We start from the raw sequence: 23,102 nt of genomic DNA, 5'->3' as shown, positions 1-23,102 counted from the left end.
ATTATGAAAAGATATATTGGTTCATAATACACAAGCATTTATTTGAGAAATGACTATTTGTAATATAAGTATTACGCAAGCATTTAGTGTACTTCACAATCATTCATTTTAAAATTGACGATTTGAGAAAATAAATATTATTTTATTAAAATAAAAAATGATCATTTATTTCTTTAAGCATTAAATATAATTTTAAAAACACTCACTAAAAAAGTGACGACTTATACTTGAAGTCATCATTCTTTTAGTAAGTATTAAATGGTACTTCAAAAGCAATTACTCAAGAAATGACCATTTGTAAAATAAAGTACTAAACAAGCATTTATTGTACTTACATACATTTAAACAAAGAAGTGACGATTTGTAATAAAACAATTAACATACTACAAATCATTAAATTGAGTAAAGACAAATTACAATATAAATTACATTTCTAAATACTTCAACGTTCAGTGTACTACAAAACATTTATTTGAGAAAAGGCCCATTACAAATTAAATCTCATTTTTAAATACATCAACGTATATTGTACATCAAACTATTTAATTTAGAAATGACGACTTGAAGAATTTATCATTATTTAAATACACCAAACATTTATTACTTAACAATTATTTAAATTCATGGAATGACGACTTTTTGAAAAAGCAACATATACTACACATATCATTTCACACCTTTTCTCATAGAAAGTTGTTTTTGAGATAACCTGACATCTCACATCACAAAAGGACAATTATTTCAAAAGCATTTGAAAAAGCTACGATTATTTTTAAGACCTATATATAGAGACAAAATAACATTTCAAAGAAGACACACATGTGAGCTTTCAAAGAGAAATATTCCTACTCGACACACTGAAAAAGAGCTTAGAAAAAAAAAGAGAAAAAGAAAGAGAAAAAGTCAAGAAAAGCTCTCTAACAAAAGAATCAAGTGTGAAGAAAAAGAAAAAGAACATTATGTTCTCCTGAGAGATTATTCTGCCTATTTTCAAAAGAGAGAACATTCTGAGAATCTTCATACGTGCATTCATACTCTGCATATCATTCTAAAGGTTCTATAGGAAAGTGTTGTAACTTTCTGATTTCTCTTCTCTGTTGAAGAAGAGGGTGTTTCCCTTCTCTGTTGAGAGAAGTAGACCTCTGAGGAAGAGGGTGTTTCCCTTCTCTATTGAGAGAAGTAGACCTCTGAGGAAGAAGGAGTTGTATTATTTATCCCGTAACACGGATTTTATAGTGAAAGGCTTAAGTGTTTTACTTGGAGACTGGATGTAGGTCAGTAACTCGGTCGAACCAGTATAAGTCCTGTGTTTATTCTGTTGTGCCTTATTGCCTTATTTTTTATTTTTTATTTTATCGATCTATATCGTATTTCACTATTCACCCCCCCCCCCTCTCCCCTCTAGTGGAATTTCACGGATAATAGTAGTTAGATTGCGAGCAAACGAGGACCTGCGATTTTCATTTTCTTTTTTTTTATTTTTTAGGGCATTAAGCCATTTAATTAATCTGGGTTGTAATAATTTTATTTTCGCTCGAACACTTATAATAAGTTTAATTGTGTTTTATTACTTTTAAGGCAATAAAGATTGTTTTGTTTGAAGTACGAAGTTTTAACCCATTCCATGAGTTCGACCCGGACTTACCACCAGTGTGAACTGGTTATTTATAATTTGATGCACGGTTTACACTGACAATTTTTATTGAAAATACCTTTTGAAAAATACTTTTAAGAAAAAAGTTGCATCAAATTTTTGGCAGTTACCGAAGAATGGCGATTTAAGACTAAGTACTCACTTTATTGCCTTTATTTCACGTATATTTAGGACTGCTAGTTTTCTTTCGCATTTTATTTAGGATTGCCTAGTTTATTTTATGTTGATATCTAGGATTGCTTAGTTTGCTTTGGTTTATTAATTAGGATTGTTAGAACCAAGTTGAGTGCAAACCATAGAGCCAGCTTAATTTTTTTGCCCGACCTACCTACTAGGGTACCATTTTAGGTGACCGAACATGTAGTTTGTTTTCAAACTCTATACTTGCATTTGGGTGGTGGTTGTTTATTTCAGTATTTTCTTGCTTGCTTAGTGTTATGGCTTGAGTGTGATTGCACACTAGTTTAAGTAAAAAGCCCATAGGATGAGTAGTGCATCGGGTCTCAACCTAACGGTGTAGGCAAGGACGACGCTCTTCAGGCCCTGAACTTGTAAATCCTGTCAATAACCCTGAATTAATCCTCAGGAGATCCCGTAGAGTCATACCCATGGCGAAAGATCTTGTCCAAGTCCATCCTTTGAGGGAGTACTTCATTCCTACCGAGTACAATCTTGTTTCCTGTATAGTGAGACCAAATGTAGGAGCCCCCCAATATGAAATTAAGGCTAGTGTCATTCAAATGTTATCATCCTTCTATGACCTTAGTAATGAGGATCTCTATTGTCATCTCGATGAGTTTCTAAAGATTTGTTCTACTATTAGGATCAACAATTTTAGAGATGACACACTTAGGTTAACCTTGTTTCCGTTCTCCCTCAAAGACAAGCCAAGCACTGGCTGAAGTCTTTGAATATGGTTCAAATTACTACTTGAGATGATGCAAAAAAAAATTAAAAAAAAAAATAATTTTCAATTGATAAGACGAGCCAATTTTGCAAGGTTGTCACCAGTTTCACTTGAATAGAGGGAGAACAGTTCTATGAGACATAGGAGAGGATGAAAGATCTTCTCAGAAAGTGCCCCTACCACCAGCTGCCCAAATGGCAACTGCTGCAATACTTTTACAACGAGCTGACCAAGAAAGGCAAGCAAATAGTTGACGCAGCCTGTGGGGGGCACATTTATGCTCAAGAATGAAGATGAAGCATAAGCCTTCTTCAAGACTGTGAGTGAGAATTCTATGCATCATGCTTTAGCCTCAAGAGCAGAAAGGGCAACACCTTCCACTGGGGGAGCTAAAAAAGCTGGTATGTACGAAGTGGGAACAAACCTTGAGTTGCAAAACAAGGTTGACCTTCTGACCCAAAAATTGGATCAGTTGTTGTCAAACCCCACCCCAACCATGCAGGTGTGTACGTTGTGTGCTAGTCCAGCACACCATGTTATAGATTATCCTGCCGCGTCACAGTACCCTAAATTTATGCAAGAACAAGTTCAAGTGGCGCAAGGTTTCGCCAAGCCCGCGAATAACCCATTTTTTAACCCTTATAACCCTGGCTGGCAAAATCACCCCAACTTCTCATAGAGAAATCTACGACAACCCCCCACTCCTCCCAAGACCCAGGTTAGGCCAGGTAGCTATCAACCAAGCTACCAGAGACCCAATTTTACTCAATGTCAGTCTATGTTTAGCCAGCCTCCTTCTCAAGAGCCTACATCAAGTCAAACCTTTGAAGAGAAAATGCTTCAGGCCTTTACAGACATAAAGGCAAATCTGAACTCTCACGCACAATCAATAGCAAAACTAAAGACTCAAATGGAACAGTTAGCCGAGACGTTAAGTAGGCGTAGCGAGGGGACGTTGCCTAGTAAACCTATGATCAATCCCAAGAGAAAAGAACCTATACATGACCTGCATATGACTGATTCACACCAAGAGCAGGCTAAGTCTATCATTACCCTTAGGAATGGGAAGAAATATCATGATACCAAGGAGACAACTGAATAGTTTCAAAGACAGAAGAGTGATCATTCGGTCACCTTAGATTCACCTCAGGAAAGTAGGAGGACTTTACAACCTAAGCCTTCTAGATCGTACATACCCAAAGCCCCCTTTCCTGAAGCACTTGAGAAATCAAAGTCTTTTGGCAAGCAAGGAGGTGAAAATGCAAGAGATGCTTGAAATATTCAAGCACGTACAAATAAACCTCACCTTGTTGGATGTCATTCAGCAGATCCTTGTATATGCGAAGTTCTTGAAAGAACTTTGCACATAGAAAAGGAAGTTGAGGTCCAATGTACCCAAAAAGGTATACTTGACTGAGCAAGTAAGTGCGGTGTTGCAACACCAAACTCCACACAAGCTCAAGGACCCAAGGGCTCCTATTATCTCATGCGTCATAGGAGACATTATTGTTGAGCATGTCTTGTTCGACCTTGAGGCAAGTGTGAACATCTTGCCGGGTTTCTTTTATGACGCATTTGAGTTAAAGGATATAAAACACACACCTATGACCCTACAGTTAGCAGATAAATCAATCAAGGTCCCGCGAGAGATTCTTGAATATGTGTTGGTCAAAGTGAAGAATTTTTATTTTCCTGTTGACTTTATTATTCTGGACATGGAGGGAGTTGGCCACGTCAAGCAGACGCCCATCATCTTGGGACGAACCTTCTTGGCTACAACCAATGTGTGAATCAATTGCCACACGAGGGCCATGGACGTGTCGTTTTGCAACAGAAAGATGAGGCATGATGCCATGGGCCCCTGCTGGCGAGGATGCTTGCTTCCAGGTCGATTTGGTTCAGGACCTAAGAGAAGTAGAGCCTCTTTGGACGTTGAGTGATCCACCTCAGGATGAGAAAGATGAATCATTCAAAGAGGATAGCTTGGGATTAATAGATAGACTTTCAGGTGAGCTAAATTGGACCTGAAACTTCGAGCCTCTCGGATTTGGCAGAGCAACCTAACAAACCCTCAATTGAGAATCCGCTCAAGCTTGATTTGAAGCCTTTACCAGCTTCTCTCAAGTATGCATTTTTAGGAAAAGAACAGACCTTGCTTGTTATTATTGCGGCAAACCTGACGAGCACTCAAGAGTGTCAACTTCTGTAGGTCTTGCAAGAGCACAAAGAGACAATATGATGGTCTGTGGCAGACCTTAAGGGGATAGATCATTCCTTTTGCATGCATCAGATTATCATGGAAGAAGGTGTTAAACCCTCTAAGGAGTTGCAAAAGAGGTTAAACCCCTACATGAAGGAGGTGGTGAAGAAGGAAGTAATCAAGTGGTTAGATGCTGGGATCATATATCATATCTTTGACAGTCAGTGGGTGAGTCCAACTCAGGTCGTTCCTAAGAAATCTTGGCTCACTGTGACCATTAATAACAAAGGAGAAAGTGTCCCCACGAGGACTACAACAGGGTGGCGAGTGTGCATTGATTACAGGAAGTTAAACAATGCAATGCGAAATGATCATTTCCCGTTGCCGTTCATCGATCAAATTTTAGAATGCCTCATAGGTCAGAGATATTTTTGTTTCCTGGATAGATATTAATGATACAATCAAGTAGTCGTTCACCCTAAGGACCAGGAGAAGACTATGTTCACCTGTTCATACGACACTTTCGCTTTCAAGCATATGCCGTTCGGGCTCTGTAATGCCCCGACAACTTTTCAGATATGCATGATGGCTATCTTTTCAGAGATAGTGGACGACGTCCTAGAGATTTTTGTGGATGCCTTCTCGGTGTATGGCTCGTCTTTTGATGATTGTCTCCAAAAGCTATTTAGAATGCTCAAACGATGCATGGAGACTAATCTTGTGCTTAGTTGAGAAAAAAGTCATTTCACCGTTAAGCAAGGGATTGTCTTAACAAGGGGATTGAGGTCGACAAAGCGAAAGTGAAGTCCATTGTCAAACTTGCCCTACCGACCTCAGTGCGACAGGTTAGATCGTTTCTCGGAACTGCGGGCTTTTACATGCGATTTATAAAAGATTTTAGCAAGATTTCACGACCGCTCTGTAACTTGTTAGCAAAGAATCAGCCATTCAAAGTCGATGATGCTTGTAAGAAGACATTTCTTACTCTCAAGGAAGCCCTAACCACATCACCCATTTTGAGATCTCCTGACTGGTCATTACCCTTCGAGATCATGTACTCTAGACTATGCGGTAGGAGCCATTTTAGGACAAAATGTCGATCGAAAGCCATATGTTATTTACTATACCAATAGAACCCTCTCTAATGCCCCGATGAATTATACTACTATATAAAAGGAACTGTTGGTTGTGGTGTTTGTGTTGGAGAAGTTTCGATCCTATTTATTGGGCTCTAAGGTCGTTGTTTACTCAGCTCATGCCGCCCTATGGTACCTAATGAGTAAAAAGGATACAAAATCGCGGCTCATCCGATGGATTCTGCTATTGCAAAAATTTGATCTCGAGATTCGAGATAAGAGTGAATGCGAAAATCTGATAGCAATTCATTTGTCCAGACTGACAATGGAGTCATCCACTGATGAGGGATAGATAGATGACTCGTTCCCGGATAAACAGATCTTGCACGTTAAGCTTCTTCCCTGGTTCGCTGACATTATTAACTATTTGGTGACCGAAAAGTTCCCTGCTCAGTGGAGTAAAAATGAGAATGATCAGTTTTTGGCACAAGTAAAGCACTATTTCTGGGAGGACCCAGATTTATTCAAGTTATACGCTGACCAGATGATTCGTAGGTGTGTCCCAGAAGAGGAGAGTGAGTCAGTCTTTGCCTGTTGCCATTCCCTAGCTTATGGAGGATATTTTTTCAGTTAAAAGACCGCAGCCAAGGTCCTCAAATATGAATTTTGGTAGCCTACACTGCATAGACACTCGCATGACTTTTGCAAGCGATGCTTGCGATGCCAGCAAACCAGGAACATCTCCAAGAGAAACATGATGACCGTGCTCCCCATCTTGGTTGTTGGGATTTTTAATGTTTAGGGAATTGATTTTATAGGTCCCTTCCTACCACCATTCGAGTATGTTTACATTTTGGTGGTTGTTGATTGTGTCCAAACTGGTCGAGGTTGTAGCCACTCGGACCAACGATCATAAAGAGGTGTTTAAGTTCATTAAGCATAATATTTTTAGCAAGTTCGAAGTTTCTAGAGCGGTAATTAGTGATGGGGGTAAGAATTTTAAGAATGTACAAGTCGCTTCCCTACTTAGGAATAACTCAGTGCACCATCGAATTGCTACACCATACCATTCACAAACCAGTGGCCAGGTCGAGGTGTCTAACAGAGAGATCAAGCGGATTTTGGAAAAGACAGTCAGACCCAAGGTTGCCAAACTAGGAAGCGAAAGCGGGAAACGATACGGGAAGCGAAAGCGAAGCATTTTAAAATTTATAGGAAGCGGAAAGCGAAGTATCAATTTAAAAGCAAAATATTAAAAAAAATGAAGCAATATGGTAATTGAATAGGAATCAAACAAGAACCAAATAAAAACTAAAATAAAATTGATCATTCTTGTATTTCATGATTTTTCAGTAAAAGAGTTAAATTTTTGTTAAAATCTAACAAAGATGGTTACTAATTTAAAGAAAGTACATGGAAAGTGAATAAAAGTGTGAGAGAAAATACATGAAAAACATAAAAAGAAACGTGAGAAAAGCATATAGAAAGCATAGACCATGTGTGTGAGAAGCATAGAAGAAGCGTGGGGGAATCGAGATTCCCATGAAGCTTCGGAAGCGAAGAGTATCGCGCTTCCAAAGCGAGCTTCCCAACTACCTAAGAAGCTTCTGGTAACTTTGGTCAGACCAGACCGCAAGGATTGGTCTCAACACTTAGATGACGTGTTAGAAAATAATACATATATGTATATACTTGAATATATATATATATACATACTCTTCGTAATACAAGAGTATGCATATGTATAAGTATATTTATATAAATAAATATTTAAAGTATATACGTATATTCTTGCATTATTTATTTACTTATTTCTGTAATTTCTCATTTTATTTCTTTTTGTTTTTCACATTTTGTACCCTTCCTATACACAGTGTACAACAGTCAGCCACTGACTGTGTCCAGTGTCTGTCAAATAAGAGTTGTTGGGTTGATTCCCAACAACTCTAATTAGAGTCGTTAGGAATAGCCCAACGACTCTTTCAAGGTGTAATGCATTATAAATAAGGGCAATGAGCTCATTGTAATAGTGAATTCAAGAAGGGGTTTTATCCCTTCGTATTAATGACTCACTTGTTCTCTTTTGTAGAGCCGTTGGGAATAGCCCAACGACTCTTTCAAGGTGTAATGCATTATAGATAAGGGCAATGAGCCCATTGTAATAGTGAATTCAAGAAGGGGTTTTATCCCCTAGTATTAATGACTCACTTGTTCTCTTTTGTGATGTGAAGCTTTTTTATGTTATTTTGTGTTGGCATATGTATTGAATATCAAGTTATTTGGAAACTCATGTGTAAGACTTTTCACATGGGTATCAGAGCTTGGTGCATGATCAACCGTGCATTGGTGGGTTGCCTCAAAAACGTGCATATTCTCCTTCGTGGTGGTGATTAGTTTTTCTCTTCTAATTCACTATGGGTGAATTTTTCCACACAATACAAGCAACTCCAACTTTATTCCGCTATTCAAACTTGAAGGAAGCAACTATAACATTTGGGTGGAACACTTGGAGACATTCATCAAGAGTCAAGGTTTGTGGGGATTTGTAAGAGGTACTATTCTTGAACCTACTCCCAAAATTAGATTAGGTAAAAATGAGATTAAAACTAGTCTTGACAAAAGAAACAAAGCCATGGAAGAATACTACAAGAAATTGAATGAATGAGAAATGAAAAACGCAAAAATTATTTCATGGATGCTAAGTGGAGTTGAGACAAAAATTGTCTCAAACCTATTATGCTACAAAAAGGAAAATAAAGCATGGGAATATCTTAGAGGTATGTTTACCGAAAAAGATATGGCCCACAAGTATTATCTCCAAGAAAAAGTTAGAAATATCAAACAAGGAGATAAAAATGTAAGAGATTACTTTATAGAGTTATCTTCCATATGGACCCAACTTACCCAATTTGAACCCAAATGAGAAGGTAAGTGTATAGAAATGCGAAGAGTTCAAGTTGAAGAAGATAGATTCTTCGCTTTTTTCTATGGTGTGAGACCCGAGTTTGAACAAACAAAGGCCTCCTTGCTACCATCTTCGTCTCCTCCTCCTATTCATGATATTCTCACAAAGCTTAACGGAGAATTAACTAGACTAAATATGAGTAAAAATGTTAATGTGCTTGCCACTTCTAGCAATGGCCAAGAAGAGGATTGCACACTTGCCGCATCAAAACCAGGGCATCATATCAAGCAATATAAACATCCTCATTTTACCAAGAATAGAGGAGAATAAAAAAACATTTGCCATAGTTGTAACGAGCTTGGTCATATTAGGCCTCAATGTCCTAGATACAAATATAGGCATCAAGAAAAACGTGTTGTCGCTACACCATCAAAACAAGATGAAGATACTCTAAATCTCAAATACCTCACCAAATCATTATCTCAACTAACATAAGCATTGCAACTATTACTCAAAGGATCTACCTCAGGAACGGCCATTGCATCATCTTCTATTCTTGGTATGTGCTATTGGCTTCTTGATAATCAAGAGTTCCTTTTCATATGACCCCACATAAGTTTATATTATCCGAATGTCAACCTAATTCGAATGCATCTTTTGTTTCCACTGCCGATGGCACTGCCTTGGAAATATAGGGTGTTGAAACTTGTAAAAATGATTTGTCAAAACATAACAAATTTTTCATTCAAAAATAAGACTTATACCAAAACTTCATCTTAACCTACTTTTAGTTTCTCAAATCTCGAATCATGGATATGATGTCATTTTCTCATCAAGTAAATGTTGGGTGCAGGATCGCCAGTCTGAGAAAGTGATTGGGGAAGGTTTTAGGCAAGGAGATCTTTATTATATGTATTTTCTTTGTATTCCAAAGGAATCATTTTGCAACACTGCCCAAACAAAAGATATACGGCCTTGGCATCATAAACTTGGGCATCCAAAAATAAGGAAATTAAATTTTGCACAGATTACCAAGAATCTTTGTAAAGATAATTTTGAATGTAAAGAATGTTTACTTGGTAAAATGACAGCCTTGCCTTATGGTCAAAGAACTTTTTACTCTTAAATGCCTTTTGAATTAGTTCATTTGGATGTGTGGAGTCTTGCTCCTGTTGCTTCTAAAGGAGGATTCTCCTACTACGTTGTGTTTATCGATGACTTCACTACATATTGTTGGATTTATTTTCTTAAGTTTAAATCAGATGTATTTGCAACCTTCAAAACATTCCATAACATGATTAAAAAACAATTTGAAAGTAAGCTCAAAATTCTCATAACTGAATCTGAAGGAGAATATTTATCAAATGAGATTAAACAAATTTTAGAAAACGAAGGATTTTTATATCAAAAATCATGTCCTAGAACCCCATAACAAAACGGAATTTTAGAAAGAAAACACAAACATATTATGAAAACTACAAGAACCCTTCTTATTGCTAGAAATGTTCCTAAAAATCTTTCAGCTAAAGCTGCATTAACAACAGTATATATCATAAACACGATGTCTTCAAAAACTTTGTCAAATGAAATTTTCTTTAAAAAATTATTCAATTATCAACCTGACTATCAAAGACTGAGAATCTTTGGTTTTAAATGTTATGTTTTAAATGATAAAGGAGATAAACTATCCTCTGAGGCTATCCCTTGTGCGTTCATTGGTTACTCTGAAACACAAAAAGGATTTAAATGCTACGATATCAAAAATGATGAACTTCTTGTCTCAAGAAATGTTAACTTTGTTGAAAATAAAAGTGGATTTGAAGGAAACACGTCACAAGACATAAACTCTGATTATTCTTTCTTGTTTAAACTGTTGTCTAATGATGAAAATAGTTATGTAGAATCTCTTATTAAAGACAGAATAACAGTTGAACCAATAGTATACACTAGAAGAAATCAAAATGCAACCAATGAAAGTGTAAATCAAAGTAACAATGAAGCATTAGAAATTCCTTCAGAACAAACAACCATTCGTAGATCTGAACGAACCTCAAGAATTGCAAATAAATTTGTGTCTTATGACTCATTCTTCCCTGGACATAAAGCATGTCTTATAGCTATTCATTCATATTTTGAGTCATCATGTTACAATAAAGCAAAAAATTTACCCGAATGGATAAAAACTATGCATATAGAATTAGACGCTCTTAAAAAAACTAACACTTGAAAATTTCTAAATTTATCCATTCGAAAGAAGACCATAAGATGTAGATGGGTTTTTAAAGTAAAAACCAAAAGTGATGGATCATTGGAAAGGCATAAAGCCAAGCTAGTTGCCAAAGGATATTCTCAAGAATATGAAGTAGATTATGAAGAAACTTTTGCTCCTATTGCCAGGATGACCATTGTTCGAATGCTTGTAGTTATTTCAGCTATTAAAATTGAAATATATTTCAAATAGATGTTAAAAATGCCTTTTTTAAATGGGAATCTTAACGAGGAAGTATACATGGATGTTCCACCTGGATTGATAATTCCTTTAGGTAAAGTGCTTAAATTAAAAAAGGCATTGTATGGTCTCAAACAAGCACCTAAAGCTTGGTTTGATACTTTTAATAATGTTATTACAAGATATGGTTTTAAACCATGCTATATTGATACAACTTTATTTATCAAGAATTCTTTTGCAGGTATTATATTTTTACTTTTATATGTTGATGTTATATTGATTATAGGGAGTGACAAAGAAAGAATCAAGAAAGTAAAACAATTTAAAAAAAAATCTTTTGAAATGACAGATCTTGGGTTCCTAAGATACTTTATTGGTATAGAAGTATCATACTCTAATTGAGGGTACATATTGTCACAAACAAAGTTTGCTTCAGATATTATTGACAGGTAAGGACTATCAGATAATAAAGTTGTTGACACACTAGAGACTATTGGAATGAAGATATGAGCCGATGATGGAGTTCTCTTAGACAATCCAACTCTCTTCAGACAGCTCATGGGATCTCTTATGTATTTGAGTATTACAAGACCAGACATAACTCATGTTGTACATATAGCCAGTCAATTTCAACACGCTTCAACATCAGCTCATATGAGTGCAGTGATGAGAATTATCAAATACATTAGAGGCATAATAAATAAGGGAGCTTTTCTATCCTCTTCTTCCTTCTTAGATTTTATTGCATATTATGATGCTGATTGGGGAGGGGATGCAAATAATAGGCGATCAACAACTGATTTTTGTGTATTTCTAGGTGAATTCTTGATTTCATGGAGGTGCGAGAAACAACAGAAGGTGTCACTATCATCTACTGAAGCTAAATATAGAGCAATGACAACTACTGCCATGAAAATCGTGTGGCTCCAACAACTAATTTCAGATATGGGAATTCATCTTCAGAACCCTACAAGATTATGCCGTGACAACAAGAGCTTCATATACATTACTCGAAATCATACGTTTCATGAAAGAACTAAGCATATAGAGATAGATTGTCATTTTGTTCGTGAAGAATATTTAAAGAAGACTATTGATCTTCCCTACGTGACATCAGGATATCAATTTGCGAATTTTTTCACCAAGGCATTGTGTTCACCAAGATTCAACTTTTTACTTGACAAACTTTCGGTGATTTCACCATAAGTTTGAGGGAAACTATCAGAAAATAATACATATATGCATATACTTAGATATATATATATATATACATACTCTTTGTAATACAAGAGTATGTATATGTATAAGTATATTTATATAAATACATATTTAAAGTATATACGTATATTCTTGTATTATTTATTTATTTATTTCTGTAATTTCTCATTTTATTTATTTTTCTTTTTCACTTTTTGTACCCTTTCTGTACACAGTCAGTACAATGTACAACAGTCGGGTCTAGGGATGGCAATGGACCGGGGCGGGGATGGGGGACAAGGTCTCCACCCCCACCCCGTCTCAAAAAGCTAACCTCCATCCCCGGTCCATCCCCGTGGCGGGAGGGGACTTTGGACCTCCACCCCCGCCCCATCTCAAACAAATTATCCCTGTCCCCGCCCTGCCCCCGTCCCCATCCCGTCCCGTTTGTATTTTTGTTTCTAATATTAAAAAAAATAGAGATTACCCTTTTTTAGTTTCCCTTTTACCGGGTGCCGGTGGGTAGGATTTGCCGAGAGGTGTCGTCGCAGATGTCGTCGAAGCAGGGTGATTTTCACTGGAGCTCGCATCGCCGGGCCACGATCGAAACGCCCAAGAACGAATCTCTAGAATGGTGGCGCTCGTTTCAGGACATGGTGATCGGTGGTCATTGCCACCGTCGACGGACGGGGTGGAAGTCGGCAACTCCTCGCAGTCGCGATCGTCCTCTATCCTCAGAAGCAACGCCTTCTTGCTACCGTCCGACATCGCTTCCCCCGTCCCTCGACGAACTCCGACCATGATGGTCGCCGATGGTGGACAAAGAGAGAGGGCTGAGGGCAAACGAACGTGGTGCTGCTGCTGCACACGATTTAGGGTTAGTAACTTAGTAATTTTTTTAACCGAGATGGGGCAGGGATGGGGCGGGGCAGGGGAAAGTGTAAGTCCATCCCCGCCTCCATCCCCGAACGGGGATGGATTTTAACCTTCGTCCCCGCCTCCATCCCCGTTTCATACACTTCATCCCCGGTCCAAACGGAGCGAGGCGGAGCGGGGCCCCACTTTCCCCCGGTCCACTGCCATCCCTAGTCAGGTCGTTGGGTTGATTCCCAACAACTCTAATTAGAGCCATTGGAAATAGCCCAACGACTCTTTCAAGGTGTAATGCATTATAAATAAGGGCAATGAGACCATTCTAATAGTGAATTCAAGAAGGGGTTTTATCCCCTCATATTAATGACACAATGCATTTGACGCACTTGTTCTCTTTTGTGATGTGAAGCTTTTTTATGCTATTTTGTGTTGGCATATGTTTTGAATATCATGTTATTTGGAAACTTGAATGTGTGTAATACTTTTCACAATGTTATGGGCGTACAGGACTGCATTCAAAACAGCAATTAGCATGTCCCCATACCGATTGGTATTCGAGAAGCCATGCCACCTCCCGATTGAGTTGGAACATAGGGCTTATTGGGCTATAAAGAATTTCAATTTCGACATGGCTCAAGCTGACAAAAAACGCAAGCTTCAGTTGAGTGAGCTCGAGGAATTGTGTAATGATGTGTAAGAGAGTGCCAAATTTTATAAAGCTCGAACCAAGAACTTTCATGACAAGCATATCTTAAGGAAGCAGTTCGAGCCTTGACAGAAAGTTTGGCTATTTAATTCGTGACTCCAACTTTTGCCAGGAAAGCTTAAGTTAAGATGGGATGGCCTGTTTGTAGTTCAGGAGGTATTTCCGCACGGCATAGTTGATATCCTGGACCCTAGAACGGGGGAGAGATTGAAGGTCAATGGGCAAAGGTTGAAGCCCTGTATTTAAAATGTCTCAATGAACCAGGACATCGAGGTTGTTGACCTCATTGATGTATAGAGTAGCGCGCACTTGTATATTATGTTAGGATTAGGGTGCATATTTGGTAGCCAAGTAGTTCTTTCTGCATATTTTTTATTTTTGTTCTATAAGCATGAATAACATATCATGTATTAGTATTTATGAGTTACAGAGCACATGACGGCTTGGAGCCCCTCCAAGAGCAACTACAGAACCAACTCGACAGGAAATCATGCATCTGTGTGTAGGGGTGGCAATCGTGTCGGGTTGGCGGGTCAGCATACCTCAACCCGAACCCGACCCGTTTATTAAGCGGGTCGGCTGTGGCAAACACGAACCCGACCCGTTTAATAAACGGGTAACCCGACACGACCCGCCAACCCATTTAATAAATGGGTTGGGTCGGATAAACGGGTTCTCAGGTTGACGGGTCGGGTTGATGGGTTGACGGGTCGGGTTGATGGGTTGACGGGTCGGGTTGGCGGGTCGACGGGTTGGCGGGTTGGCAGACGGGTTGGCGGGTTGACCCACCCGCCTAACCCGTTTATTAAACGGGTCAGCCGGGTTGGCGGGTTGGCATACCCCCAACCCGAACCCGACCTGTTTAATAAACGGGTTACGCGGGTCGACCCGTTTATTAAACGGGGTGGCTTAAGCCCAACCCGAACCCGCCTAAGAGGCGGGTTGGCGGGTCGTGTCAGAAATTGCCACCCCTATCTGTGTGTGCGTGGTGGTGTACTGGTGAGGCATAAATCAACGAACGCGGGGTTCCATCGCATACATCAAGTGGTATCTATCATTTCTCTTATGTTTATTTTATTTCCCTAGTGTGCATTCATTCAGTTTGCATATAAGCATGGGAGTGTCACTGTCATTCAAGCATGGGGGGTATAGCGTGCATACCCAATTTTTTTTTCTTTCCATGCATCTGTTTTTTATAAAAACTCATAAAATTAGGCTTTTGAGAAACAAATTTAGCATATATAAATGTTTTACATTTTAGAGATTTTTAAGCCCCATGAGAAAAAATTTTGTTAAAACTATAGATGTCTTAGTTGTTTCCTAGCAACTGGGTTGAGACACGAGCTGAAGTGTTTGCTTCTTGTGTTAGAAAGGACAACTGAGGAAATAAGTTCCTTGTCTAGTTGACATTTGTGGCCTATTTGGTTCGAGCAAGTAGGGCTTGAGGAGTGTTTTACACCTGGTGCCCTAAAGTCATCTAATTTGGGAGCCACCGGCCTGAAAGCCCGTTACATAGATAGGAAGAGGACTATACGTAACTATAAAAAGTCTAAGGTCTAGTGACGAGCAATTAAGTCTAAGGGATACTTTGTATCTAGTGCCCTAAGGTCGTCTGGCCTGGGAGTCACTGACCGAAAGCTCGCTACACGGGTCACAAAAACCTAAACATTAAAATAGTGCTCAACTAAAGAAGAAAAAAGGAGAAAATGTGAAAAATTGAAAAAAAAAATAACAAGAGCTTGATGAAAAATTTATTGCTTAGAAATAATTGTGAAAAACTGTTCAGAAAACATACAAGTGATGATAAATGGACAATAGCATGATTGTACTTGATTTTCTGAGAAAAAAGCATAGATAATTGTAAATTTTAGAAAAGTGAAAGGAAAAGTTTTACTTCAGTGGAGGTACGTTAAAACTCTAAATATGTTATGAGAATGTAATAGTATGAAATATTTGTTTAAACCTATGTCACATGGGTGCGGGTACGGGTGCGACACAGGTGCAGAGCAATTTCAAAAATTTTGAACACGGAGACACAGCTATATATATATATAATAAGATTGTAAATTTTAAAGCAAAAATAAAAAAGTAATTCTATTGAAGTAACAACATATAACACATAAAGAAGCTTGTGAGTGTGATAACAACAACACTTATCATAAATGGACAAAAATAGACTCGATCAAAGTTGACCGAGTCCAAAATGTGGACGAACTCGGCCCCGGTGCATTGACCGAGTCCGACACTTAGTTGATCGTGTTTGCCCCGTGTCCGTGTCTGCACCCGTGTTGGAGCGTGTCGACGCGACCTTTTAGCCGAGTCCGTGTGACTTAAGTTTAAACTAATTTCTTAATTGTTTAATGTCTTTTGAAGAATTCTTATGTATACATGACAGAGATGTTTGTGGGTAGCACAAACTCTCACCAGACCTCACTTGTCCACGGGGGTAACCCAGGGGTTTAAAGGGCTTGTTGCATATGCTAAATGCAACCGTTATTCCTACGAAAGTGAGTTAGGCTAATGAGGTGTTGCATACTAATTTTTGCATTTAGGTTATTGATTTGCATGCTTTGTTCTGCTTTCGCTTAGTTTAGGAATAAAGTTTGCTTGAAGACTAGCAAACGATAAGCATGGGGAAATTTGATCATGTATATTTTATTCATTATTTTATATATTTTAATGCATGATCTTGCGCATATACAAGATTTAAAAGCCCGTGTTTAGTCGATTTTGATGTGTTGTCGTACAGGACAGCTTTGTGTTGAATTTCATCGAATTTAGAGCAAAAATGAGCAAATTGGAGCAAATGAAAGACTTGTGGATCGAGCCCGATAAACGGATAAAGTAAAATAATTTTTAAAGTCCAGATTTGACCCACTTGTGTTTGAGAAATATCTTAGCTTTTAACATGTTTTTAGAAATAATATCTTAAATTGAGGCATTTTGCAAATCATTGAAATTAAGAGTTTTTTTGTAAAAGTTTCTAAAAAAACCCTTCTAACCCTAACCCAAGTTATAAAAAGGATTTTTAGAGAAAGGGGGGGTGTCTTTCCCTCCTTGGAATTCACGCCCCCCTCCCCTTCTCTTTCTTGCCTCTCTCTCTCCTCTTTTTTCTTCTTCTTCCTTCTCCTCTTTTGGATTGAAGCACATCTCCGGAGGTGCGTGCCACATTTCAAAGAAGAGGGAAGGCCGCACTTTCTCTCCCCAGTCCGTCGGACCCAAGGTGAGTCTCTTCTCCCACTTTTCTTTATATTTTTATTTATTGTAGTTTGCTGCATATATATTAGTTTTCTTTAATTTCCGCACGCATTAGTTTGTCTTTTTTTTTGTTAGTTTGCTGCATAGGTTAGTTTTTCTGATTAGATTGTTTTCATGTTATAATTTAGTTTTTTTTTACTTGTTTATTCTTTTTATATCATATCTGACGACCATATCTTCTGATCAGATTGGTCGACCAAATCTGTCACACAGATCTGCCAACCAGATCAGGCCAGTAGGTTTGCCATCGATCAGCAAAACCAATCAGGCCAGACCAGATTGGTCGATCAGATCTGTCAGCAAACCAGGCCAGCCGACGTCCAGCCTGATCAGGCTGCCGATATGCAGCTTGATCAGTTGACTGATCTACAGGCCTGATTGCCCATTCTGAGTTGCCGACTGATCTACAGGTCATCCTTTAGCAGGGCAACGACCGAACCTGATTTGTGTGCTTTAAAAAAAAAATTAATTATTTTTTGTTAGTTAGTGATAGATTAGTAGAACTCCGCCTGTGTAGTTATACACTGCCGGTCCCAAGCCCGGATAAAGGAGGAGGGTTGCGGTAGGCCTGTGACAGCCAGCATAAAAACTTTGTCATATCCTATGAAAATGAACCAATATGAGAATTTCGTTGGGGCGTTCCCTACTGAGCGACGCGCTGTACTCTCTAGGCCCGGAGGCAGTGATAAATGTGCAAGGGTTGCTAGGTCGTCGCCCAGAAGCGACGCGTCACACCGGCGCCCGGGTGTGGTGTCAAATAGGCAAGGGTTCCCTCACTTTGTTGGACGGGTGGGGGTAAAGAAGTTAGTCCAAGACCATAAAATTAGGTTAGCCACTTGGAACATAGGGTCTTTAACTGGTAAGTTGGTAGAGTTAGTAGATGTTATGTGTAGGAGAAAGATTGATATTTTATGTCTTCAAGAGACCAAATGGGTAGGTGAGAAAGCTAAAGTGATAGAACCTTGGGGATATAAGATTTGGTATACAGGAATAAATAGGAATAGGAATGGAGTAGGGATTGCTATGAGTCGTCAGTTTATAGATAATGTAGTTGAGGTCCGTAGGAAGGGTGATAGAATTTTACTTATTAAATTAGTATTAGGTACGGATATTATTAATATTATTAGTGTTTATGCACCTCAAGTAGGTTTAGATGATTCCATTAAGCATCAATTTTGGGAAGATTTAGATGGAGTAGTACAAGAGACATCTTATGGAGAAAAGCTTTTCATCGGCGGTGACCTTAATGGACATGTAGGCATTAGTAGGGATGGATTTGAGAATATCCATGGAGGCTATGGTATAGGAGAAAGAAATGAAAGTGGAGAAAGGATTTTAGATTTTTGTTTGTCCTATGATATGATCTTAGCAAACACTTGGTTTAGGAAGAGGGAGTCTCACCTAGTAACATTTAAAAGTGGGGTTAATACGAGTCAGATAGATTTTTTCCTACTTAGAAAGAGAGATAGGGGTTGTTGCATCGATTGTAAGGTTATACCAGGAGAAAGTGTAGCTACACAACATAGAGTCTTAATTTTAGATCTTAGAATTAGACAATGCCGCAAAAGGGATAGACATAGGATAGATCCTAGAATTAAGTGGTGGGCACTGAAAGGAGCTAAACAAGGAATGTTTGTAGCGCAGGTAGTTAAGGAAGTTGATTGGTGTCTCGAGGAGGATTCAGAATCAATGTGGAATAAGATAGCGGGTGGTATGAGAAAAGTAGCTAAGGAGGTATTGGGTGAGTCTAAAGGCGGTGCACCACTAGGTAAGGATACATCATGGTGGAACGAGGATGTCAAATTAGCTATTAAGGTTAAAAGAGAGTGTTATAGAAATCTAAGTAAGAGTCGTGATAATGAGAATTTGGAGAAGTATATGATAGCAAAGAAGGAAGCTAAAAAAGTTGTTCGAAACGCGAGGGCTAAGGTATATAAGGAGGTTTATGACAAGTTGGATACCAAAGAAGGCGAGAAGGATATTTATAGGCTTGCAAAGATGAGAGATAGGAAATCGAAGGATTTGGGTATGGTTAGATGTATCAAAGATGAAACGCAAAGGGTTTTAGTCAAAGATGAGGAGATTAAGGAGAGATGGAAAGATGATTTTGATAAGCTATTTAATGATAGTCATGCTCAAGATCTTGGAGACTTCTCCATTCCTTTTCATGAGATAAATCGTGACTTCATGCGCAAGATTCAAAAGAAAGAAATTGCAGAGGCTTTGAAGAAAATGAAATCAAGAAGGGCAGTTGGCCCAGATGGTATACCTATCGAGGCTTGGAAATGCTTGGGAGAGAAAGGTTTAGAATGGTTGACAAATCTTTTTAACTTGATTTGGCGAACAAATAAGATGCCTAATGAGTGGAGGAAGAGTACTTTGGTGCCTTTATATAAGAATAAGGGTGATATACAAGATTGCACAAACTATCGTGGTATAAAACTCATGAGTCATACTATGAAACTTTGGGAGAGGGTGATTGAGTCTAGGTTGAGGAAGGTTGTCATGATATCGGAGAATCAATTTGGTTTTATGCCTGGAAGATCAACTATGGAAGCTATACATCTTCTTAGACAACTTATTGAAAGATATAGAGAGAGGAACAAAGATTTGCATATGGTTTTTATTGATTTAGAGAAGGCATACGATAGAGTACCTAGGGACGTTCTCTGGTGGACAATGATGAAGAAAGGTGTTTCTCTCAAGTACATTAGTATAATTAAAGATATGTATGAAGGAGTAGTAACCAATGTCCGCACTTGTGGAGGGGTGACAACCAATTTTCCGATAACGGTTGGGTTACATCAAGGATCTGCTTTAAGCCCTTTCCTATTTGCGATAGTGATGGATGAGCTTACGAGATCAATTCAAGAAAATGTACCGTGGTGTATGTTGTTTGCTGATGATATTGTTTTGATTGATGAGTCTAGAGCTGGGGTTAATGCTAAGTTAGAATTATGGAGACAGACATTGGAAGCTAGAGGTTTTAAGTTGAGTAAGAGTAAGACTGAATATATGGAATGTCGGTTTAGTAAGCAACGAAGTAGTGATGGGAGTGTAGTGAAGCTTGGTGAGCAAGATATACCGGTGAATGATTATTTCAAATATTTGGGATCCATCATTCAAAAGTATGGAGAAATTGATGGAGATGTAAATCATAGGATAAAGGTTGGGTGGATGAAATGGAAAAGTGCTACTGGAGTGCTGTGCGATCGTAGAATGCCATTGCGGTTGAAGGGAAAGTTTTATAGGACGACTATTAGACCCGCTTTACTATATGGTACGGAATGTTGGGCTGCCAAGAGACATCATATTCAAAAAATGAGTGTAGCTGAGATGCGGATGCTTAGATGGATGTGTGGAAATACAATAAAAGATAAGATTCGGAACGAAGAGATACGTAAGAAGGTAGGTGTTGCACCCATTGAAAATAAGATGCGAGAGAATCGTTTACGGTGGTTTGGACATATTCGGCGAAGGCCTAATGATGCTCCAGTTAGAAGGTTGGAGAAATGGGAAAATATATTAGTTAAAAGAGGTCGGGGTAGGCCTAGGAAGACTTGGATGGAGATGATAGGAAAGGATATGAATGCTTTGAACCTCACCGAGGACATGGCGTTGGATAGAAATGATTGGAGGAAAAGGATTCATGTGGAAGACCCAAAATGAATTTCTTTTTTGGTTCATATCGCTGACCCCAATTGTTTTGGGATGAAGGCGTAGTTGTTGTTGTTGTTGTTGTTGTAGTGATAGATTAGTAGTTTATTAATTTTCCGGTATTAGATTAGCATAGTAGCTCACGGTTCCGCTGCATATTGAGTTACAAATAAAAAAAATATCTGGTTTTGGAGATCGCAATTTGGCAAACCGTATGCTAAATAAAAAAATTTAGTTTAGACCTTTCCTTTCCTTAGATTTAGATACATATAGATTTTTGTTTTTAAATTCAATTCAATTATTAGTTTATTACAACTAATCGTAACTAGAACAGGTAGTCTAGTTGCTTTTGTTCTTGTGTGGTTTTGAGTTTTGCAGGTGGGCGTGAGCTTCTTGATTTCTATTGAAACGCGACAGCGATAAGCATACCAGAGTCGTACATGCACGGATAACAGTAGCTAGATTGCGAGCAAACGAAGACCTGCGATTTTCATTTTTTTTTAGGGCATTAAGCCATTTAATTAATCTGGGTTATAATAATTTTATTTTCACTCGGACACTTGTAATAGGTTTAATTGCGCTTTGTTACTTTTAAGGCAATAAAGATTGTTTTGTTTAGTGTACGAGATTTTAACTCATTCCTTGAGTTCGACACGGACTTCACCACTAGTGTGAACCGGTTATTTATAATTTGATGCACAATTTACACTGACCATTTTTATTGAAAATACCTTTTGAAAAAATACTTTTAAGAAAAAAGTCGCATCATTACGTATAAACAACAATAAAATAGGGTAAGAGAGCATTCAAAAGGCCTATAACAATTACAACAATCAGTGAAGAACTGTAAGAAAATATTATTCAGCAAGTCATTCCAAAAACATGAATAAAATCAGAACCCCTATTATGCATGCTCATTGTCATGGTACTGATCATATAACAGAAGAAAACCAAAAGTTGACCAAGAGCTAGATGTGACATCTTACCTTGCATATAGGACGCTGAGGGTCCCGCAGATTGACAAGTAAATTGTCACTTTTTAAATCAAAGTGTACTATATTCTTTCCATGCAAGTATTCCATTCCAAAAGCCACATCCATTGCAATGTAGATACATTTGTGCTTATCAAGTATCCTGCTAACAGCCAATACGCAAGTTTCAAGTAAGCTCACTTCCCTCATGAAAGGTTAACCAACACCAACACCAATGGCACCAACAGCAGCAGTACCATGGATACATAACAATGAACAAGAAAAAAAAGGTTGGAAATACCTTTCATTTTTGTGCAAGGCTTGCCTGAGAGAACCATTGACCATATACTCGGTAACTGTGGCCACTGTCCCACCAGGGCCATCAAGAACAACTCCATAAAAAGCAACAACATTTGGATGGTGCAGATCAGCAAGTTTACATGCCTCATTCCAGAAATCAATTCTCTGGAGACATACAATTCATAACCACAAGATAGTAAAGACAAACAATGAGAAAGAACAGAAAATGAAAATACTGTGGAAAGGGATAAGTAATTATTTTCGTAGGTTCTAACCATGCGATGCTGCTCTGATGGCTTCCCGGAGAAACACCTGTCATTGATTCGCTTTATTGCCACATCAGAGCCCCTCCATTTTCCATGATACACAGTTCCAAATGTTCCGGAACCTAATTCCCTCAACTCCTCAAGATCACTGTTTTTTATTATCTGCCAGATTTGATAAACAAATTAATAATAAGATAAAATAAAAGACATCAAAAGCATAATCCATGAGATACTGCAGGATCCAGTCACAAACCTGTAAGCGGCCAATATCCTCAGTAGATGCTAAACCAGAATTGGAAATCTCCACAATTTTGGCACTAAAACTCTGATTGGAAGTTGTGTTTATCAATCAACTGATGAAACAATTGTAGATTTAGAGAGGATGAAGCAAAGAGTTAGAATAACCTCAGCTATGAAATCAAATGATGCATGTGCAGTATCTGATGGGACATCATAATTCCCTTCTTCCCCATCCGCATTGGAGTCAAAAAGAGTTGATTTCATTTCAGAAACATATATAGTGGGAACTTGAGGCAGTGAAGTCTGGAGAACTGATGTAGCCACATCCTCAGCAACAGCTCGAAGTTCCTGCTTGACATGTTCATCTACAGAGGCATCTAATACTCAAGAAAATGAGGGTTTCAGTTAAACCAAAAATGAAATATATTTTAACTTAAAACTTG

General features: G+C 38.3%; 1 protein-coding gene across 1 annotated transcript in view; it reads right to left on the bottom strand.

The window, feature by feature from the left end:
• The window catches only part of LOC149847648 (RAF-like serine/threonine-protein kinase PRAF), a 45,966-nt gene that overhangs the window by 18,931 nt on the left and 3,933 nt on the right, over positions 1–23,102 (bottom strand). The window contains exons 2-6 of the mRNA XM_090001833.1: positions 22,825–23,036; positions 22,673–22,744; positions 22,429–22,581; positions 22,155–22,318; positions 21,869–22,016 (exon numbers count right to left, since the gene is read on the bottom strand). Of these exons, the coding sequence (XP_089857959.1) occupies positions 21,869–22,016; positions 22,155–22,318; positions 22,429–22,581; positions 22,673–22,744; positions 22,825–23,036 (749 nt within the window). The remainder of the gene's footprint in view (positions 1–21,868; positions 22,017–22,154; positions 22,319–22,428; positions 22,582–22,672; positions 22,745–22,824; positions 23,037–23,102) is intronic.

Source organism: Nuphar pumila, chromosome 1, assembly GCF_984573655.1.
Source record: "Nuphar pumila chromosome 1, dmNupPumi1.hap1.1, whole genome shotgun sequence".
Taxonomy (NCBI): Eukaryota; Viridiplantae; Streptophyta; class Magnoliopsida; order Nymphaeales; family Nymphaeaceae; genus Nuphar; species Nuphar pumila.
This window is presented reverse-complemented; position numbering and strand designations above follow the sequence as displayed.